This window comes from Silurus meridionalis, chromosome 24 (genome assembly GCF_014805685.1).
Source record: "Silurus meridionalis isolate SWU-2019-XX chromosome 24, ASM1480568v1, whole genome shotgun sequence".
In the NCBI taxonomy this organism is placed as follows: Eukaryota; Metazoa; Chordata; class Actinopteri; order Siluriformes; family Siluridae; genus Silurus; species Silurus meridionalis.
The window spans coordinates 5,462,801-5,485,513 of record NC_060907.1 but is presented as its reverse complement, the minus strand read 5'-3'; the positions used below and the strand labels follow the sequence as shown (position 1 = coordinate 5,485,513).

Sequence of the window (22,713 nt, the reverse complement as noted above, 5' to 3'; positions counted from 1 at the left end):
GTTATTATTAGAAAAATTTTTTTTTTTACTATTAGCAAACACCTGAATCGTTTTTGTGGCTTTTAAAACACACACATTGTTCATGTTCCATTTACTCAAATGACGGTTGATACACTGATTAGCATGTTTGTATCCCTGATTATACACACAGATTGTTCTACTTAGCATTTGCCCTGGCTCGCTCTCCACAACTCTTATTAATCTTGTTAATTTATTATTAATAGTATGTAATTAATATAAAAGTGCACTGAGAGCAACATGACTTACTTTTGAAATCTTATATCTTTCTTTCTATTAATAAATATGGTTTATCAAGTTGCTTTTAACAAACCAACGGATTACTGTTAAACAGAAACATTTATACTAGTTTTGTCGACAGCGAGAACACCGTCAGGCCTTTCGTGTTACTGGAGCCTGACAGTCCATTCACTGAGGCAACGGTTCTGCTGAATATTTGATGAAGTTGATGTTTGAGGCCGTTCGCCTGTTTGTTCTTAGCACATGCAGGTATTAAATATTTATATCACAGCAAATGATTGCTTTTTTCATTCACCTAGATCTCTAATAATAATAATAATAATAATAATAATAATACAAAGATATGTATTATATTACACACACACACACACACACACACACACACAGCTGTGCAGGAGATAGAGACCATTACTGGAATACATTTCCCCATAGAAACAGACGTGCCCACTGCCTGGTGTCTCTGAGGAACAGATGGAAAAACTGAAGATGCACACGGCACCCTCAGGGTGGAGAAGGTGCACATGTTCTTCTGTTCCATAAACCCAGTGGAAAAACATCCTAATGAACATGACCTGATTTACAGACCTGTTCCTTTTGTCCTTATAGTATATTTACAGGGTGGGTGAAAAGTAACTAAGCAATATTTATTGGTTATAGAACTTGTTGTCCTTATCTTCATGCAGGAGCATGCAAAATGCACCACATGTCTCTTACTGTGTGTGTGTGTGTGTGTGTGTGTGTGTGTGTGTGTGTGTGGTTTTACCAGCATTTAACACAGTTGGCTGTAATAATGCAGACCTCCGGAAATGCCTCAAGGAAGTCCAGCTCTTACTTAATGTGATATTTTTTCCTGTAGGGCTACGCAAAGGAGGAGGTGAACAGGACAAAGCCTCGCATGCTGGAGGACTTAGAGGCACAGAACAGATTCAGGAGGTTCTCAGAAATATCTGGTTGACGCCACCAGTGCCTACATTGCTCAACTCAACATACAGCCATTATTGTCTAAATAACTGGCAACAAAAGTTTATTTACACCCTAAATAAAACATCAAAACTGTGTCCAAATAGTCAATATTCTGTGTGAGCACATTGATATCCAGCACTGCCTCAATCCTCCTGGGTATGGAATTCACCAGAGCTGCACAGGTTGTTGCTGGGATCCTCTTCCACTAAATAATGAGATCACAGAGCTGCTGGAGGTTAAACACATGGCGCTTCACCACCTTCCACTTGAGGATGCCCCACAGGTGCTTAATATGGTTCAGGTCTGGAGAAATACTTGGCCACTCAATTGCCTTCACCTTCAGTAAGGCAGTTGTTATCTTAGCGGTGTGTTTGTGGTCGTTATGTTGGAAAACTTCCATTCGGCCCAGTTTCTGAAGAGAGGGCATCATGTTCTGCACTCATGCAGCCCCAGACCATGATGCTATCACCACCAAGCAACACACAATTTTCTTGCTACTTCTCACAAGGGCGTTGCCGCACATGCTGGATACCTTCCACAAGATTATCTTGTCTCACCAGACTACAGGACATGTTTCTAAAGGAATGCAGCAGCACTCATGCTTCTGCACCTGATGCACAGCACGAGGACTCGATTGCTCTGATGGACCCTTGTGAGGTCTGTTCTGAGTGGAACACGTTGTGGAAGACCTCTGTATGACCCTGGACACTGTACTGTAACTCAGTTTCAGTGTTACTGATCTTCTTACAGCCTCGGCTTTTTTGTGAAGAGCAACAATTCTAATTCTTTAATCCTGAGTTCTTTGCCATGAGGTTCCATGTTGACCTCCAGTGGTCAGTATGAGAGAATCGTCCTCAAAGCACCAAATTTGATTTGCTCTAATACAAGATACACACATTTGTATGGTTCTGACAAACAGACAAAAACATGAACGTGGTGAACAGGACGTGTGGCTTCGCACGATTACATGATGTACAGCTGTTATTAGGGTGTACCCACTTTTGTTGGCAGTTTTTTAGACATTAACCACCACATGTTCAGTTATTTTCAGCTGCAAATTGATACTCTCAAATATATCCAAGTTTCATTTCTACAGTATTGTCCCTTGAAGATATAATAAAAGGAGGGAGGGATAGAGAGATTAAAATTTTATTTTTTACAAAAACCATACATGCATGAAAAATCAGTGTAAGAACATGCAGTAATTACTAAAGACAAAGTGCATAACCACACACACACACACACACACACACACACACACACACACACACACACACACACACACACACACACACACACACACACACAGGTTCTCATTCTAGCTGTGGTGCACAATGCCATCAATGCTTTCTTGGATTTCCGTCATCTTCTTCAACATCTGGTTAATCTTCATTTCATCAAACTCCAAGCACACAAACTCCGAGTCCTGAGAGAGCGACAGAGGGTGGTGGAGGGGGTGGCGGTAGTGAGAGAGAGAAAAACAATGAGAGAGCAAATAGGTGTGTTAATGGTGGAGAGCAGACATGCACCTGATCTTCAACATTTGATTTGGTTTTTATATGATGCATCATTCCTGCGACACATGCGCATGTCCAGCAACAGCACCCCACACTTTCATCACTGTTCCCCGTTGCATTTTATTCATCTTCGATACTCATTTTATTTATCAACTTTTAAGCATTTTGGTACACTTACACTTATCTCCATTTTTTATACTGAAGCTTTGATAATATTATAAACAATCTAGGCAAGTAAGAGACTTTCAGTCCTTTATGTAGACCCTACATAGTGTCCATCATAGCATAGCATATTTATATATGACAACATGAGAAAAAAAATCCAGAAAATCACATTGTCTGATTTTTAAAGAATTTATTTGCAAATTATGGTGGAAAATAAGTATTTGGTCACCTACAAAAAAGCAAGATTTCTGTCTCTCACAGACCTGTAACAACATTGAAGATGAAACATGGCTGGGTCTTTCAGCATGACAATGATCCTAAACACACCTCCCGGGCAACGCAGAAGTGGCTTCGTAAGAAGCATTTCAAGGTCCTGGAGTGGCCTAGCCAGTCTCCAGATCTCAACCCCATAGAAAATCTTTAGAGGGAGTTAAAAATCCGTGTTGCCCAGCGACAGCCCCAAAACATCACTGCTCTAGAGGAGATCTGCATTGAGGAATGGGCCAAACTACCAGATCTCTGTCATTGCTAACTTTCAGTCCTACTTTCAGTCCTCAGACCCTACATAGCGTCCACCGTAACATATGATTATAGAGAAAGAAAGAGCACGAGAGAGAATTTTAAATATTAAGACAGACAATTGTAAGAGAAAGAGATGGGGGGGACCGGGTAAAAGATGCACAGGGAAAGATAGATATAAAGAGAAAAAGAGAGAGACAATGATACACGAAGAGAGAGAGAGAGAGAGAGAGAGAGAGAGAGAGAGAGAGAGAGAGAGCTTTTGTTTTTCACACTTCTTTATTTCAACCCTTCATAATGTGTCCACTGTGGCATTTTTTTTTTTTTTTAAGAAACAGACGAGTGTTTACGCCCTACACCCAGACCGGCCCGAGCGAGTGCTGCAGATGTCGACTCGGTGAGATCGCGCTGCTGATGAGACGTTTCTAATGCGCAGATCAGGAAAAACGTCTACGTGGAAAAAAAGCTCAAACCCTCGATGTGTGCGAACGCTGCCACTAATGCATCCGAGTTTCCTGTAAACCGCTCCTTCAGCGTTACAGATGAAAAACGCTACGAGGGCCAGAAACATTATCAACGTCCGCAAACTCATCACCACAGATGTGGCTAGATCTGACTTGTGGGTGTGTCTGGGGTCTAACACACAGGAAAAACATCAACATGATAAGAATTAGTATCTAACTTTATTAACTTTAACAAAGAGAAAAGGGGAAAGTAAAGATACAAGAAAGGAACGAGTGGCGACATGAAACGTGAACCCGTTTGGACAAAAAGTACACGTGGGTACAGTTTTTCCGCTCTTGAGCAACGTTAGCAACCAGTGCACGTAACCTTTATATACACACTTACGCCTGCGTGATCAAATATTCTGCATTTCAACATAAAGTAAGAGCATTCACTGCAGAAACACACACACACACACACACACACACACACACACACACACACACAGCAGAGACAAACAGGAAGATGTGTGTGGAAAAAAAAAAGAGAAGTCTCTGAGCCCAAAACCCCAGATGATGTCTAGATACAGAAATAAACCCGATAATGCATCTCGAAAGAAAAACTATTTCAGAAGCATCTCAGCACAAGTTACTGATCAGAAGGCCCTGGAATCGCCATGCTGCCAATCTTGGGGGCCCTTGAGGAAGGCCCTTATTTATTAGTGCTCCAGGGGCGCTGTAACATGGCTGACCCTGCGCTCTGAGCCCAGTTTCTGTAAATGTACATGTGACATGTAAACCCCCCCTTTTTTTTAATATATAAAACACATTTTTTGATTTCATACTGATTACATCGACTTTGCTGCAATTTCTAAGTAAAGCAAAGCTCAAATCAAATGTAAGAAACGTGGAAAGAAGTTAGCAGCTCTAGTTGAAGTATTAGTGATGGTGAGAGTCACCGATTCGCGTCGGCATCAAATTGAACGACGTGATTGTCGATTTAAAAAAATTATTACAAATGCATCAGATGCGAGTTGCCATTTGTATCGCAAAGCACCGTTTTTGACATATTAGACTTGGTATAAAATATATATATATTTATATATTATTATTAGTAGTTTTGCTTTACTTTTATTATTGAGAAAGTGACCAATATTTGATAAGTATATTGAATTGAAGAATATTCAATTCTGATGGAATATTTGATCCAAAATACACACAAAGCCTGATTGTTTTGGACATACGACACCCTGGAACTGAAACTGAAACTGAGTGTGTTAATGAGTCGTTTATTTTGCATAAAAAAAATAAAAATAAAAAAAACCACACAACCGAGTTTTACTGAAGCTTTCACTGCTGGAATGGGGGATGGGGGGGTTGGGGAGGAAGCTGCGGGAGGAGGAGGTGGGCTACGCTTCCTGAGTGCGATTACCGAGAAGTCTGGTGGTTTTAGGTCACACGCAACGCTGCAGGCTTCATTACTGCTGAAATAGATGTGGTTGAACTTGTCACTCAGTCAATCAGTCTGATTCCTCAGACGACGGTAGACTTTACTCATAAAAATGTGTAAAAATTATAGATAAAAAAAAATAGTCCGAGCTGAATCACTCATGCTCACAAAAGTAAGTGCACCCCTCACCTTTCAGCACCCTTATTACATCTTCAAGTACTGTAGAAATTAAACAGATATATTTGAGAGTATATCCAGTAAGATAACAACATGCGGAGGTTAACGTCTAAATAACTGGTAACAAAAGTGAGTACGCCCTAATAACAGCTGTACGTCATGTAATCTTGTGAAGCCACACGTCCTGTTCGCCACGTTCATGTTTTTGTCTGTTTGTCACGACCATACAAATGTGTGTATCTTGTATTAGAGCTGATAAAATTAGCTTGAAGTCGATTCTCTCATACTGACCACTGGATGTTCAACATGGAACCTCATGGTAAAGAACTCTCTGGGGATTTGAGAGAATTGTTGATCCACAAAGATGGCGAGACTATGAGAAGATCAGTATCACCCTGAGTTACAGTACAGTGGTCAGAGTCATACAGAGGTTTTCCACTCAGACCTCGTAAGTGTCAATCAAAGAGGGTGCAGAAGCTGCTTTGAAAAAAACAGACGCATGAGTGCTGCAGCATTGCGTTAGAAGTTGCATGTCAGTGCTCAGAGCACACGTCGCACACGGAGGTTTGCAGGCCGTCGTCCGAGAAAGCACCAGTACACCAGGACAAATTTTTTTTTAATTGTAAGCACATCTCAGCAGGGCTCCAGTGTGTACCAAGAGAAGGAACCCAGGAAGAATTTCAAGGAATTAAATACAATAGAGGACGTACCCTAGTTTCCTGGTGATGGTCACCTGGTCGTTTAAGGTCACCTTTGTTGCTCCCTGTTATCAGTTCGAACCACATGTTCGTTACAGATTCTGAATTTCTGCACACTTTGTCTTTCCTGATGTCTCCTCAGCCAATCACAATCCACAAATGTGCCAAACACTATATTGACAAAAGTATTGGGACACTAGACTTTTCCCCAACATTGTTACCACAAAGCTGAAGGTTTGATACACAATCGTAGAACATTTACGAGATACTCGTCACCTCACCTTCATCAGATATTAACACCCTGAATAATATCTCACAAATCTCCAGAAAATCTAGTGGAACATCTTCCCAGAAGAGTGGAGTTTATTATAAGAGTAAATAAAGACTAAATGGGAATGGGATGTTCAAGAGGAAGAACAGAATACACAAATTATAAGGTTAATTATGTAGTTTTTTTTTTATAGTTGTTCCTATTTTTAAAACACCAGCACACCATGACAAATTCCTCGTACATGCAACCCATGATGCTGGACAATAAAGATGATTCTGAGCCATACAAATCAAAAGATCAATCATTACGAATGAATAATAAACTCTCACCTGTCCGTTTCTCCCCAGCTCGAGCTCCACCAGAGCCACGGGGCTGTTAGACATCTGCCCCCTGCTGGTAGCGGTCTGCAGGTCCACCCTCCAGTTCAGTCCTCTCAGTGCAGGCTCCCAGCGGCTCTGTGACACCAGGCTCTCTCGCACCCGGGCACGGTGTCCCTTCCAGAACCTCGCCAGAGCCGCCGTCTGCTCCGGGCTCGTACCTCCACCACCATGCTTACGCAACTGAGCCGTCAGAAACGCCTCCAGCTGGGCCTGGTCCATATCCGCCACGGCCACAGACTGAGCACAGGGACAGAGGGAGAGGAGAGGAGAGGAGAGGAGGAGAAAGTAAAGGAGAGGAAAGGAGAGGAGAAGAGAGATGAGAGGAGAAGAGATTATATGAAGTACTGCTGGGACATTAACTATTACTATCGCTCATCCCCCCCCCCCAATTATCTTTTACCATCTGTGTTTATTTTTCTTCTTAATATCCATTTATCTTTCCTTTTTTTTCTCCCTATTTTCCACTTTCTCTCAAAGTTTTTTCCACTTTGTTCTTCTTGCATCAATTTTTCCTTTTCCCTTTATTTATAACTCCTTTCTTTTTCATTTCTCCTTTTCCTTCTTTATTGTTAACTTGCTTATTTCTATTTTTCTTTTTCCTATATTTTTCTTTCCACCTCTTTTCATCCATCCATCCATCTATCTATCCATCCAATCTATCTGTGGAATGACATAAAACTAAACACTGCCACCTAGAGGCCAGTATTTTATGTTTTTTTAAGAGAAAAGCATGTCTCTATGTAATGTAACGGTATTAATATTTACTTTGACCAAACAAATCTATAAATGTCCAGATGTTCCACTTTATTTTCATAAAAATCCTCCCTTCACACACTCTCAGCATCCAGACACTTCATTTCTCCAAACATTTATCTGAAATATTTTGCTGTGTCTCTTCTAAAACTCTCTAAAGATGTTCTTCACTAGATGGCGATTTCTTTGTGATCCACTTCATCCCAGAGCAGTTCAGTAGGATTTAGAAGCAGTAACTGGGCAGATGATTCCATGATAGACGTCACTCTGTTAATCACATTCTTCACAGGACGACTACAGAGTTTATGTAGTGTATAAACACTGATTTGTTTGTATTGAATGGAGGCACAGCAGAAGAGGAATATAAACACGATTTCCAGATTAATAATGAGTCGAATCCTGCCGTAAGAACCGACACATGAAATGATCTGCCCCACCCCTGGGTTTCCTCTGGGTTTTCCGGTTTCCTCCTAAAAACTTTGCAGAAGGAGATTCAGCTTCTCAAATTGTCAACCAAAAGTTGGAGGGAATGAATAAGAGTGTGTGTGTGTGTGTGTGTGTGTGAGAGTGGGTGCATGGATGGATAGAAGGATGGATGGCTGCGTGAGTGAGTGAGTGAGTGAGTGAGTGAGTGAATGGATAGATGCGTGAGTGAGTGCGTGAGTGCGTGAGTGAGTGAGTGCACGAGTGAGTGAGTGAGTGAGTGAGTGGATGGATGGGTGAGTTAGTAAATGGATGAATGGATGTGTGAGTGAGTGGGCGAGTGAGTAAGTGGATGGATGAATGGATGGATGTGAGTGAGTGTGTGAGATGGATGGATGGATGAGTGAGTAAATGAGTGAGTGGATGGGTGGGTGGGTGAGTGAATGGGTGAGTGAGTGGATGCATGAGTGGGTAAATGAGTGGGTGGGTGAGTGAGTGAGTGTGTGAGGGATGGATGGATTAGTGAGTAAATGAGTGAGTGAATGGGTGAGTGAGTGAATGAGTGAGTGGATGGATGAGTGAGTGAGTGAGGGATGGGTGGGTGAGTGAGTGGATGGATGGGTGGGTGGGTGAGTGAGTGAGTGAGTGAATGGATGGATGGATAAGTGAGTGTGTGAGTGAGTGAGTGAGTGAATGGATGGATGGATAAGTGAGTGTGTGAGTTGGATGGGTGGATGAGTAAGTGGATGGGTGGATGAGTGAGTGGATGGGTGAGTGAGTGGATGGATGGATGGATGAGTAAGTGGATGGGTGGATGAGTGAGTGGATGGGTGAGTGAGTGGATGGATGAGTGAGTGGATGGGTGGATGAGTGAGTGGATGGGTGAGTGAGTGGATGGATGGATGGATGAGTGAGTGGATGGGTGGATGAGTGAGTGGATGGGTGAGTGAGTGGATGGATGGATGGATGGATGAGTGAGTAAATGAGTGGGTGGGTGAGTAAATGAGTGAGTGGATGGATGGGTGAGTGAGTGGATGGATGGATGGATGGATGGATGGATGGTGTAGAAACTGGACATCATTCTCAGCACAATGGATTAAACATGAATGCACTGTATGTTTATCACTACAGTTTGGAATGAGATTCAGTGTTTTGGAGTCTTGATCTCGCTTTTTCTCAGTGCATTCTGAATACTGTAATAAGTCAAAACTGCTAAGAGTCTAAACCCCATGTGACTGCAGGAGATACTGCAGAAGATACTGGAGTCTGAAGGAGAACATCACCATTATAATCCTGATTTAAACACAACTCCAGTGTTCATCACCCTGCGGCTAAATCGCTTAGCTTAATAACGCACTTTATACCTTTAAAAGGCCCCTCATTTTGTCATACAGAGCCCGAAACTCGTCCTGAGACACGGCGGGGTAAAGCTCATCCTTTAGCAGCTCCTCCGTGATCTCCGAGTTCCCGTAATAAACTCTCTGCGCGATTCCGTTCAGCAGACCGCACAGCGCCTTCACCGCCTCCACCTCCGTCTCCGCCATGTTGACTGCTGACCGGGCAGTCATGTGACCCGCGAGCTCACGTGACCTAAAGGCGCGTTCACGTCAAGATGCCTCGTGATCTGATTGGACAGCGGCTTGAATGAATGAGTTTTCTTTCTTTCTTTCTTTCTTTCTTTTGACATATTGACTTATTGCTACAGCTTTTTTTTCTATACTCATTTTCATTCTTTATATCTTTCCTTTTTTAACAGCGAGGAACCTCTTCCATGGCGAGGAAGAGCACCACAGATGCCTTATTTGCTTTGAGAATGTTGATGGAGAAGTATAGAGAAGGACAGAAGGAGTTGCATTGTGTGTTTGTGGATTTAGAGAAGGCGTACGACAGGGTGCCAAGAGAGTAGTTGTGGTATTGTATGAGGAAGTCAGGTGTGTCAGAGAAGTATGTAAGGGTGGTGCAGGACATGTATGAGGACAGTGTGACGGCAGTGAAGTGTGCAGTAGGAACGACAGACTGGTTCAGGGTGAAGGTTGGACTGCATCAAGGATCGGCCCTGAGCCCTTTCCTGTTTGCAGTGGTGATGGACAGGTTGACGGACGAGGTCAGACAAGAGTTTCCATGGACGATGATGTTTGCAGATGATATTGTGATTTGTGGTGAGAGTAGTGAGCAGGTTGAGAAGAACCTGGAGAGGTGGAGATATGCGCTGGAGAGAAGGTGAATGAAACTCAGTAGAAGTAAGACAGAGTACATGTGTGTGAATGAGAGGGAGGGCAGTGGAGTGGTGCGGTTGCAGGGAGAAGAGCTGGAGAAGGTGGAGGAGTTCAGGTACCTGGGGTCAACAGTGCAAAGTAATGGAGAGTGTGTTAGAGAAGTGAAGAAAAGAGTGCAGGCAGGGTGGAGTGGGTGGAGAAGAGTGATAGCAGGAGTGATTTGTGATAGTAGAGTATCTGCAAAAATGAAAGGGAAAGTTTATAGGACTGTGGTGAGACCTGCGATGTTGTATGGATTAGAGACAGTGGCATTGAGTAAAAGACAGGAGGTGGAGCTGGAGGTAGCAGAGCTGAAGATGTTGAGGTTTTCGTTGGGAGTCACGAGGATGGATAAGATTAGAAATGAGTTTATTAGAGGGACAGCGCATGTAGGATGTTTTGGTGACAAGGTGAGGGAGGCGAGATTGAGATGGTTTGGACATGTGCAGAGGAGGGACATTAATTATATTGGTAGGAGAATGCTGAGGACGGAGCCACCAGGTAGGAGAAAAAGAGGAAGACCAAGAAGGAGGTTCATGGATGTGGTGAGGGAAGACATGCAGGTAGTTGGTGTTAAAGAGGCAGATGTAGAGGACAGGGGGGTATGGAGACGGATGATCCGCTGTGGCGACCCCTAATGGGAGCAGCTGAAAGAAGAAGAAGATATCTTTCCTTTTTTTCTAATTTACATTTTCTTCTTTATTTCTATTAATTTTCTTTTCCTTTTCCCTAATTTTCTATTTATCTCTGGATTATGGGGATGTTGAGGAGATAAAACACATTTAATTTTGCCAGAATGATCTGTGATTATGTTTTAAATAAATAAAAGGGACATTTTGACAAGGAATCAACACAAGTGGTGTATGTCCTCTGATGATGACATCATAAACATAGACTGAAAATAATCTGTTAATAATGAGTTTGTGTACACTAGTCCACAATTAGATTAGAGATTAGTATGGGCTTCTTTTTGAAGATCACATTCCACATTTGGTCTTTATTTGCTGTTATAATAAGCTCCATACTTCTCTGAAGATGTTCCACTAGATTTAGATTTAGATTAGATTTTTAACCATGAGGGTGTTACTAAAGTCAGGTACTGATGTGGGTGAGAAGGTGAGGAGGCCTGGGGTCCAGTCAGTGTTCACATTCAGCCAATTCAGGGTTGGAGCTCTTTAGCAGGAGATCTTCCACATTTTCCAACCCATGTAAAGCAGATCTTCATGGAGCTGGCTTTGTGCACAGGGGTATTGTCATGCTGGAACAGGTTTGGGTCTCCTAATGAAGGCAAGTGAAAGTTTGGTGAAGAACCACATATGGCTGGAAAAGCCAGGTGTCCCAATACTTTTGTCATATGACTCTGCTGTTTAAATTCTCCCTTCATGACATTATACATTGTGTAGCTGTAAACGTATAAAAAGCAAATATGACATAACACCTTGGGACCATAATTGGGAAATAATCACCTCCTTTTCATGACGCCGTTGATTATTTTCCTGTAGCAGCATAATGATTGGGTTTCAAGTCTCTAAAACACGCAAATGAAAGAGGTAAATACTGTAAAAAGAAAACATTCATTGGGCTTTAAGACCTTTGAACCTGTCATACAGTCATTACAGTTTATGAGGGAGAAATAAAGATACAGAGGTAGTGTGTGTGTGTGTGTGTTTCTGAGACAACACAAATTGCTGTTCCAACCTTGTACTTTTTCTCATTGGAAGTGTGAGTTTGACTGGACACGTACTGAGACGTGCGGGTGGACGAGATGAATTTATTCCGCTCTGAACTTCTTCTCATTCTGGCCTGCGTGTGTGTTCATACCGTACAGGCCGCAATCGGTAAGTGCTTCCTTACTACAATGCAGACAATGTTACCGTGTGATTCAGCATCCAACAGGAACAGGGTTTTGCTAAGGGGCCCAGCAGTAGTAGCTTGGTGGTGCTGGGATTGGATCTCAAGACCTCATGATCTATGTTCCAACATTTTACCCATTGATCTACCACGTCCCTTCGTGAAGATGTATAAATACATCGAATTACACAGGAGTCGTTTTATTTACTAAATAACAGAACATCCTGAAGGCCTCCTGTCTTCTGTCTTCCTCTGTGAACACCTTGGACTCGACGTCAGGAATGCACACTCTTACACAACCATCCAAAAGAAGAAAAAAGGTGGATTAAAAGGACAGTATTTTTATAGATGTGTAACGATTTACCTTGAGGGACTCAACACACAGATTATTGTTTGGCGAAAAGTACAGGACACCCAACTTTTTTTTTTTTGCTGTATGTGGTTCTTCACAACGGTGGACAGTAACGAAGTAAAATGTAATTAGTTCCTGTACTTAAGTAGCTTTTTTGTGTATCTGTACTTTTCCATTGTGGAGACTGTAACTTCATTACATTTCAAAGTCAAATTTCTAGCGTTTTACTCAACTACATTTAGCGAAATGAGTCGTTCCTTTTTATTTATGAGGATAAAAACGTAAGTGGTGAAACACGCAGCGAGTCACCAATCAGTGTCGAGCGCACGCTCTGTTTTAAACTTGTTCTGATTGGTGCTTGGTGTATCTACTGATCACCAACATACAGTTCAGCATCAGTTCAACATCAAGCAGAACATTTAGAGAGGAATAAATGATGAAGAAACTCCAGACTCAAACTCACCACAACACATGTGACCTCATTTAGACCAGTTTTTTTAAAGTAGTTTAAAAGAAGGTTTTGGGATCATGATTATTTTAATAGAAATCAATCAGTGTTTGAGTCATTAATATCATTCTATTAATAGATCAGTGTGCTGAGAGTCACATTCGAGTCTTTTCATATAAACTGAGTTGATTAAGAAAAGAGCCTTGTGATAAAAATGATAATAGGAACATTATAGTCATAATAAATCAGTACTTTGGATACTTAAGTACATTTTAAGGCGAAAACTTCTGTACTTTCACTTTTAAAGGGAAACTTTTACTTTTACTGGAGTCATATTTTACCTGCTGTATCTCTACTTTACATGGTTTGTGTACACCCCTCCCATTTCCCCTCGCCCTTCTCCCCAACAGCTAAAAGTCAAGTTAAGTCAAGTTTATTTCTATTGCGCTTTTCACAATGGACATTGTCTCAAAGCAGCCTTACAGAATTTAACAGTTAAGGTGAATGGTGTGTATTTATCCCTGATGAGCAGCCGTGACGACTGTGGGAGGAAAAACTCCCTTAGATGTTATGAGGAAGAAACCTTGAGAGGAATCAGACTTAAAAGGGAAACCCATCCTCATTTCGGTGACATCAAGAGTTTGATCATAAATCTTTCAACACTACAGAACACTGGACTCTATGAGTAATGATCTTTCTACAGTCTTATACAGTCATTTGTGGTTATAAAACCTGGAGCTACTGAACAACTCATAAAATAGCTCAACATTTGCGATCATCACAGATCCAACACCAGCTTCTCCATGCCAGAGCCTTTAAACACTTAAGGAGGTCCAATATCCAAACTCTACATTAGGTGGAATTCAGCTGGCACTGGTACGTCTCTAGATGGTTCGGGATGTTTGCGAGTTCGGCATCTACTACTTTAAAGGTCCATAATCTTCATGAGGTGGGACGTGACTGGGGCTGTAGCAACCTCAGGATGCCTCGGGATGGGGAGAGAAAGAGAAGCACTGGAGAGGAATTAGCGTAGCTGCTGTTCATGATAATACCAGCACAAGTTGATAATGTGCATGTGATCAGATGTTCTGGAGCACAAGGTTATGATGTGATGTGTGTTATGTGTAGGCTTTGCTAAAAAGATATGTTTTTAATCTACACTTAAATTGGGAGAGTGTGTCTGAGCCCCGAACACTGTCAGGAAGACTATTCCAGAGTTTAGGAGCTAAATGTGAAAATATTTTACCGCCTTTAATGGACTTTGCTATTCTAGGAACTACTAGAAGTCCAGAGTTTTGAGATCTCAGGGAGCGTGACGGATTGTAGCGTGTTAAAAGACTGGAGAGATACATAGGAAATAAACCATTTAGTGCTTTATAAGTAAGTAGCAGTAGTTTGTAGTCGATTCGAAATTTAACAGGAAGCCAGTGTAGGGATGATAAGATTGGGGTTTTATGATCATATTTTCTTGACCTTGTGAGAACACTGACTTCTGCATTCTGGACAAACTGTAGCTTGTTTATTAATAATGCAGGACATCCACCTAGTAATGCATTACAATAGTCCAGTCTAAAGGTCATGAACGCATGGATGAGCTTCTCTGCATCAGATATAGACAACATGTTTCTTAGCTTAGAAATATTTCTAAAACAGATTCATGATACTCTACATACAGAAACCCAACTCTGTCCTGACTAATATTAATACAGTCTTATATTGTTTGTTCTTTTTCTCACTTGGAAACATATGTACATGTTTAATGTATTGTCTTACCGCCTCCACAGGTACCTCAGTGATAAACTGTGCAAGTGGAACTAGTCAGAACGTCGGTTCTACTACAGAGGGCTTTGAAGGTATAGAAGATACACCAGACATGTCATACTGTACCTCAGAGAAGCCTTATAGCGTTCCTGTTTTCCACTGATATCAAAATATCAGTCAAAAATATAGAACAAGCCCAATTCCAAAAAGCTGGGACGTTGTGTAAAATGTAAATAAAAACAGAATGCAATGAATTGCAAATCTCATAAATTCCATATTCCATTCACAATAAATATACAAAATAATTTTAAATGTTTAAACTAAGGATATATAAAAAGTGAAAATATGGTCATTTTAAATTTGATGGCTGCAACACGTCTCAAAAAAGTTGGAACAGGGAAATGTTTACCACAATGTAGCATCAGGTCTTCTGTCCAAATACATCTGGGAAATGAGGAGACCAGTTGCTGAGGTTTTGGGAGAGGAATGTTGTCCCATATGTCTCAGATAAAGGATTCTAGCTGCTCAACAGTCCTGGGTGTCCTTTGTTGTGTTTTTTTATTTCATAATGCACCAAATGTTTTCATATGGTGAAAGGTCTATACTGCAGACAGGCCTGTTCAGCACCCGGACTCTTTTACCTTCAAATTCATGCTATTGTAAAAATTGTATAAGTATGCAGTTGGCATTGTCTTACTAAATTTGAAAGGCCTTCCCCAAAAAAAGACATTTTCTGGCTCTAAAAACTGTATATAGACAGGCACTAATGCACTCCCATACCATCAGAGATGCAGCTTATTAAACTGAGGGCTGATAACAAGCCGGATGGTCCCTTTCCTCTTTAGTCCAGAGGACCATGGTTTCCAAAATGAAATAAAAATGTTGATTAATCTGACTACAGAACAGTTTTTCACTTTGCCTCAGTTCATTTTAAATTAGCTTTGGCCCAGAGAGGATGGCAGTGTTTCTGGATCATGTTCACGCATGCCTCCTTCTTCACATGATAGAAACTGTTTCCATAGACAATGATTTTTGGAGGTGTTAATAAACCCATACAGTGAATTCCATTACAGAATCATGACTGTTTTAAATGCAGTGCCACCTTAGGGCCCAAAGATCACGGGCATCCCAGGCCTCCTCACCTCACCTACATCAGTACCTGACTTTACTAATGCCCTGTATTAGAATGAACACAAATCTTCACAAGCACACACTCCAAAATCTAGTGGAGCATCTTCCCAGAAGAGTGAAGGTTATTATAAAAGCAATTGGGGACTAAATGTGGAAAAGAATGTTAAAAAATCATACACATAGCAATCTTATGCTCGGTGTCCACAAACATTTCCCCTTATAATGTATTTTATCTCAAAAAATATTTTTTTGCTTTATAGTTATTTAAGAAAAGACTTATTTGCTCGTATGTACAGGTATGTATAAATCCCTGGTGATAATCTGCGCTGCTTGCTGAAGCATCACTAATTACCATATGTTCAAAGTTAAAACAACATAAACACAGCAGTGAAGGAGTGAAAATGTACCTGCATGACAGTCTGATATGAGATTGGTGTGAAATGTCCCACAGGAGATGTAGAGAGTCTGACTAACATCAGCCCTGGTGATTCGCTGCAGTTAGAGGGTTACCCCTTCCCCATCAGCAAGGACTTTCTGGAACTGGTTCATGTTCCTGGAGAAACGACTGGCACCATCAGAACCACAAAACCTCTGGATGCTGATGCTCTGACTGAGGTCTCCACTTGTACTACACTCACTATAGACAGACAAACAGACAGACAGATAGAAGGCTAGATAGCTGGATAGATAGATTAATAGATAAGCAGATAGATAGATAGATAGATAGATAGATAGATAGATAGATAGATAGATAGATAGATAGATAGATAGATAGATAGATAGATAGATAGATAGATAGATAGATAGATAGATGATATTTACATGTAATAAAATGTTTAATATGTAAAGGAAAACTGTTTTACTGATCGTTTCTACTGCATACTAATCAGTTTAGTTCTTATGGATACTTATTATATGTTTTATAAACTAATGCCTTATTTTTAAAGGCATCTTCATGTACATTTTGGTTGTATTTTGCACAGTACATTATATAAAACATGAACAGTTACAGTAAAAATGCTTTTTTCTCCCTCTAGACGGATGGTACTCTGTACTATTCGGTGACATGCAGTACTTCAGGAGTAAGTTTAACCAAATGATATACATTATTTCAAAAATAATAATGATAAAATAATAACAGGGTTTTTTTCCCCATAATAGATCAGAAACCGCAGGACCCTCGTGATCTTTGACATCAATGACAATGCACCAGTGTTTGAGCAGAAAGTGTACACAGCTAACGTGTCTGAGGTGAATTATAGTCTTCATATTTTAGGTTAGGGCACAATCAGAGTACATGCTATAGTGGTATTAAAGTTAAATCAGAATAAATAAGTATAATGTTCAAATCAATGGTCAATGGTCAAGAAACTGGATAACAAGACTTGACTTGACTTGAAGTATAATGGTGAAGTAAGGTATGATGCATGCAAGTCCTATACAACTCTGTGCCTCCAGGTCTGGCTAACAGTTTAAGGAAGAACCACTACCATTTATAGTTGTGTAAAAAAAAATTTATGTATAGGTTTAATCCATGCCCGATATCATTTTTATCATTAGCATTTCATTCCCATCTCAGCAAGACTGTGTTTACCGCTAACCCTGACTTCACTGGATCAAAAATGAATTAGCATTTTTTGTTGTTGTTGTTGTTGTTTGTGTGTTCAGATTGAAAGCGTGAAATTCCAGGTGCTGAAGGTGCGAGCGGTTGATGCTGATGTGTCACTTGGAAACAGCAGAGTGACTTATTCCATACTGGTGAGTTTTAATAGATGCTTTTATAGAAAACACCAGAAGACATCACTTTGTATTTCAAACAAACAAACAAACTATTTTTTTTGTAAGATAATTGTAAAAAGATATGTTTTTTTTTTTGTAATGTACAGGTATGAAATATACAAATACACTAAATGTATTAACAAATTCTTTTTTTTTTTTTTTATGAAATAAATTTTACAAACAAAATACACCAATAAAAAAACACCCCACCTCCTGCACAGCATGTTTGTAATATCATCGAAAAATTGTTAACCACAACGATTAATGATAAATGTAAGTAAAAGTATCTAATAAAGAAATAAAAAAGAGAGAAAGAGAACAGCGGTAAGACGTCAAGAAAAGGTGTCCAAATACAGTCAAAGTTTGTGGGTTTTTGCCCAACAGAGTAAAGTATTTTTTTAGGAGTTCTATTGGACACACCAGATCATTAATCCGGTGTTTTCTTTCTGGGGGGTTTTGATTTCCAGCTTTTAAGTATCATTTTTTTGGTATTTAAAAAAAATACTTTTCATGATGAGTTACATGAAGTGAGGTAACATCACCCAGTATCCAAACTTTAGACTCAAAGTCAATATGTGTCCTTGATATTTCAGAGAATATTGTCATTGCATACTTCTAAGATTGGACAGCTCCAGGGCATGTCCAGTAAAGAAGAGTCCCAGTAGACGTCTTTATGTCTTTGACACATGTAATCTATAGGGGGTATAATATGTTCTGTGTAGAAGGTTAGATTGAATTTGTGTGTTTGGTGGATATCAGTACAGTTTGTGAATTTTCTAGACTTGTACCCCTATCAATATTATCATAAGAACATTCCAAATCCGATTCCCATTTTTGTGTTATTGGAGATTTATAGTAGGCTGGAAGATTATTAAAAGAAAAGCTGTATATGGAAGATGTTAGGCCTTTCGCAGAAGAATGTCTGCTATCAAGCGAACGATTTCTAACAGAAAATTTCCCAGATGTATTTGGGAATGACTTAATTGAATGACATCTAATCCAATCTCTATAATAAAAAAGTGTATTGCAATAATTTTAATTATACCTATGTTCTCTGAAACCCAAGCTGGATACCACCTTATTGTTAAATAATATATATATATATTCTCTTCTATTTATTCTCTTAATTATTTTCTTCCCTCATATTGTTTTTACATTTTATATAAACACATTTTAAATAATTTATATAGACCTTTTACACAAGCACAATTTGTGAGCGGCCGAACAGGTTTTTATTTAACTGAAAGCTGTATTCTATTTTATGACGAATAAAAATCTTGAATCTTGAATCTTCAGCTAGGCACTCCTGGAACAAAGAGGTTTGAGGGCCTTAAGGGCCCAAACAAGGCAGCCTGAACCGTTAAGCCACCACTCACCACTACCCTCAATTGTTTTATTCTTTAATAAATAATTGATTAAACCAAACATCCAAAGTACTGTATTGTTAGTGAGATTATCATTGTTGATTAAACTCACGATTGAACAGAGATAGTTGATTCTAACTCTGTGTGTGTGTGTTATCCAGGATCCAGCTCCGGCAGAGTTCGAGGTGTGGAATGATGGGACGGTCAGACTGCACAGTCGATTGAACTACAACACTGCCAGTTTCTACAACTTCACCGTGAAAGCTGCGGTAAACATAAACCCTGTGAACCAGTTCTCAACCCCATATCACTAAATCAATCCTTCCCAGTAGCTGTAACAGGAAGTCAGACAAAAGTACACCAAGATCATGTGAGAACAATTTCAATCATGTGTACAGGTATATGTTTATGTGAATATAGGACAAAAAAAACTAAACACAATTGTCCTAAATCTGACATTGGGCCAGTTATGTTTAATTAACAACAACATTTTTTATTTTTTTTTTTCTTGACAAAAAATGTTGGGACATTTGTTTGGCTTCTTTAAGCTTTATTTTATTTACACATGAACGTGACCCTGGGCTTGTCCTTTTACTTGGAAGTTACCAAGGGACTTATCTGTCTTTACTGGACACTTGACTATAGACATGTCTTTTTATTGGACACTTGACCTTGGACTCATGTCTTTACTGGACACATGGACTCATCTCTTTCTACTTTAGATTTGACCATAAACTCATGTATCTTTACTTGACACTTGACCTTGGACTCATCTGTCTTTACTTCAGGACCATATCCATCATTTTTAGGGACTTGACACACACTTTTCTGTTATTACTTGAGGTCTGAATCAGGTTTTGTCTTTCTTGGGTAAGGACTTGATTGTCAAGACTGTGCATGAATTAGTTTTTTTAAAAGATAATTACTTTATTTTTACGTTTGTTGTCTTCCTTTACAAAAACTCAGTTCATGATTTGGACATTTGTCTTATTCGTTTCTCTGCAGGATGCTGGGAACCTGTATGACACAGCCACTGTCACCATTAACGTGCAAGACTTCGACAACCTGAACCCGTACTTCGATCACACTCTCTACCAGGCTTTTATTCCTGAGAATCAGGTAAAACCCAATCAAAATGAAAACATATCGGATTTTGTGGTTTAAAATACAGCAACCTGAAGCAGATCACTAACAGCTCTTCAGATCTAAGTAATGCTAGTTTTCCCATGGACCAAACGATGTGGACACCTGACCAGAAGATTGTGTACTTTTTGATCCCATTCCACATTTAGTGCTGTGAGAATATACAATGAATAAATCAACACTGGTGTACTAGAACATTTTCTGTTCCCCATTATCTCATCATCTGCCGTGTATAGTACCCATCTCTAAGTGAAGCCTATATGAACATATCCGAAAATCAAAAGACTAAAGAAATCAAATACTTTTTTCCATTAGAGATTTTGGGTCTTTTTGATCGCATGTACAAAATTTCAGCCCTGAATTCTCTTTATTATGTCATTTCCAGATGTTTTACTGTGTGATTTGTTTGGATTTTCCTCATCATACAATATAAAGTATTTCCTGAACTCTGCTCTCAGGTCGGACCCTTCAGAGCCGTCATGCCAGAGAATATAAAAGCTCAAGACGGAGACATGGGAATCAACCAGACCGTAGTTTACAGTATAATCACAGGTACAGAGTCTCAAACTCCTCTTCCTCTCCACTCTCTGTTCTCCATTATCTCACAATCTACCACCTTTTACAAGGAAGCGCATTTATATTGAGTACAGGGTTTGGATTCGGCTTTGTGTTTCTGAGAGGACCTCTCGAATCTGAAATGTATTTGTCACAATCCCGAGCAAACGACGAGCAGGGATCGCAGGCAACGTTTTAAATGACTGACGAGGACATTAAAATGGAATCAAATCAAAATATATAAAATCGAAAAGAATGAAAGAGTTTTTATTTTGAACACTTGAATAATACTTCATTTGATAAAAAAAGTAAAAATTAAAGAAATACAATGTTTTAATGTATGAATTTAATTAATAAAATAAAAAGAATAAATTTAATTCAAATGTTAAATTAAAAAAAAAAATCCAGAGAGAAAATAAATGCTTTATAACTTGAACTTTGAAACCTAAACCTGTTCCAGCATGACAATGCCCCTGTGCACAAAGCCCCAGATTCATGAAGATCTGCTGAGAAGATGTAAAAGCTCCAACTCTATTTACCACCTTTGGGTTGTTTTTTTTTTTTTTTACCCTGACTGCACCCCAAACCTTCTCACCTCACACACAGCAGTCCCTGACTTTCCTGAATTAAATCTGACTGAAATCTCACACCAATGTCCACAAATTCTAGTGGAACATCTTCCCAGAAGAGTGGAGGTTATGATCACAGGAAATAGAGGCTAATTGTGAAATGATATATTTAAAAAGCATATAAACGTATAGTGTATGTGCATGGGAAACAATTTTCTGAAAGGATTCAGATCATTTAATATGCAGCTGATTTGATTACTTTCATTTCTTGAATTGAATCCCTGAATATTTACAAGCGACGACTGAAGACCTACCTCTTCCTGAAACACTTAAATTAGCACTTTCCAAGTTTGTAGAATTCTAGGGTTATATTTATATTAGGTTTGTAATCTGGCTTACCAGTGTAGATTTATTCATTACTAGAGATTTAAAGCACTTTTGTACATCGCTCTGGATAAGGGCGTCTGCTAAATACCGCAAATGTAAATGTAAATGTACATTACTTTAGGTTTGATGGTTTACTGGTTTCATTTCAATGTCCTGTGTGTGTTTTTTCTCGCTCTTATCAGTCACTCCAAATAAATATCAGCCCAACTTCAGTATAGACGAGAACACCGGAATCATCTCTGTGACCCCGGCGCTGGACAGGGAGGAAATAGAATCCATCACGCTCCTAATACAGGTGCTTATGTTTCTCCAAATTATCATACACAAGTGACTGCAAAAGTTTGTACTGACGTCAATGGAGTTCGATGAAGTTTGAGTGTATATCCTATGAGAACAGGAATGTCAGCTTGGGTTCTCTTCAAACATTTGGATCATTCACATGAGGAAAAGAATTCCCATGAAAGTGTCAAAAAGTTCCCTTTTCTGGTTCCTGAGGTTAATAAAGGGCATAAGTAAGTTCCTACTAAGCCGTGTGTGTGTGTACGGTGTGTGTGTGTGTGTGTGTGTGTGTGTGTGGTTCAGGCAGTTCAGCAGGATGACAGTGCTAAAATCGCCAATGCTATCGTGTTGGTCACCGTTGAAGACGTGGATGACAATGTTCCGGAGTTTGACCAGAGCAACTACACTGCGGTTATACCAGAGAATTCCCCTCGAGACCATTTCATTCTTCAGGCCAAAGTCACAGACCAGGATCAGGTTTGTGTGGCTTTTTGAGAGAGACAATTTTTCCGTGACACCACTATAAGTTGCGTAGAAACATCTGGCATTGATATAATTACACAACTGGACATTTAAATTCAGTGAAAAAAAAAATGCTCTGATGTTTATATACATACACACATATAGATACATATAGATACATATATATATATATATATATATATATATATATATATATATATATATATATATATATATATATATATATATATATATATATAATGGTCTTAATAGTAATATATAATGGCTATAATGGTTTCTATTAAATATTATATATCCCTATGTGTCCTAATGTTTCTATTAAACATTATAGAATGGTTT

The 22,713-nt window shown here is 39.5% G+C and overlaps 2 protein-coding genes across 2 annotated transcripts in view; one reads left to right on the top strand and one right to left on the bottom strand.

Annotated features, from left to right (window-relative positions):
* Nucleotides 1–2,354: 2,354 nt before the first annotated feature.
* commd1 (copper metabolism (Murr1) domain containing 1) lies at nt 2,355–9,588 on the bottom strand. The gene is made up of 3 exons (XM_046837128.1): nt 9,382–9,588; nt 6,791–7,078; nt 2,355–2,647 (listed from the first exon to the last, which is right to left on the bottom strand). Exons 1-3 carry the CDS (start codon nt 9,583–9,585, stop codon nt 2,540–2,542), a joined length of 600 nt encoding a protein of 199 aa, XP_046693084.1. The 5' UTR covers nt 9,586–9,588; the 3' UTR covers nt 2,355–2,539.
* Nucleotides 9,589–11,948: 2,360 nt separating this feature from the next.
* Nucleotides 11,949–22,713, top strand: part of LOC124377809 (protocadherin Fat 1) — a 28,858-nt gene continuing 18,093 nt past the window's right edge. Inside the window, exons 1-11 of the mRNA XM_046837101.1 lie at nt 11,949–12,110; nt 14,708–14,776; nt 16,267–16,430; nt 16,853–16,897; nt 16,977–17,066; nt 17,484–17,573; nt 19,120–19,227; nt 19,964–20,077; nt 20,560–20,653; nt 21,795–21,907; nt 22,195–22,368. Coding sequence (XP_046693057.1) covers nt 12,038–12,110; nt 14,708–14,776; nt 16,267–16,430; nt 16,853–16,897; nt 16,977–17,066; nt 17,484–17,573; nt 19,120–19,227; nt 19,964–20,077; nt 20,560–20,653; nt 21,795–21,907; nt 22,195–22,368 — 1,134 coding nt within the window. The 5' untranslated portion in view covers nt 11,949–12,037. The remainder of the gene's footprint in view (nt 12,111–14,707; nt 14,777–16,266; nt 16,431–16,852; nt 16,898–16,976; nt 17,067–17,483; nt 17,574–19,119; nt 19,228–19,963; nt 20,078–20,559; nt 20,654–21,794; nt 21,908–22,194; nt 22,369–22,713) is intronic.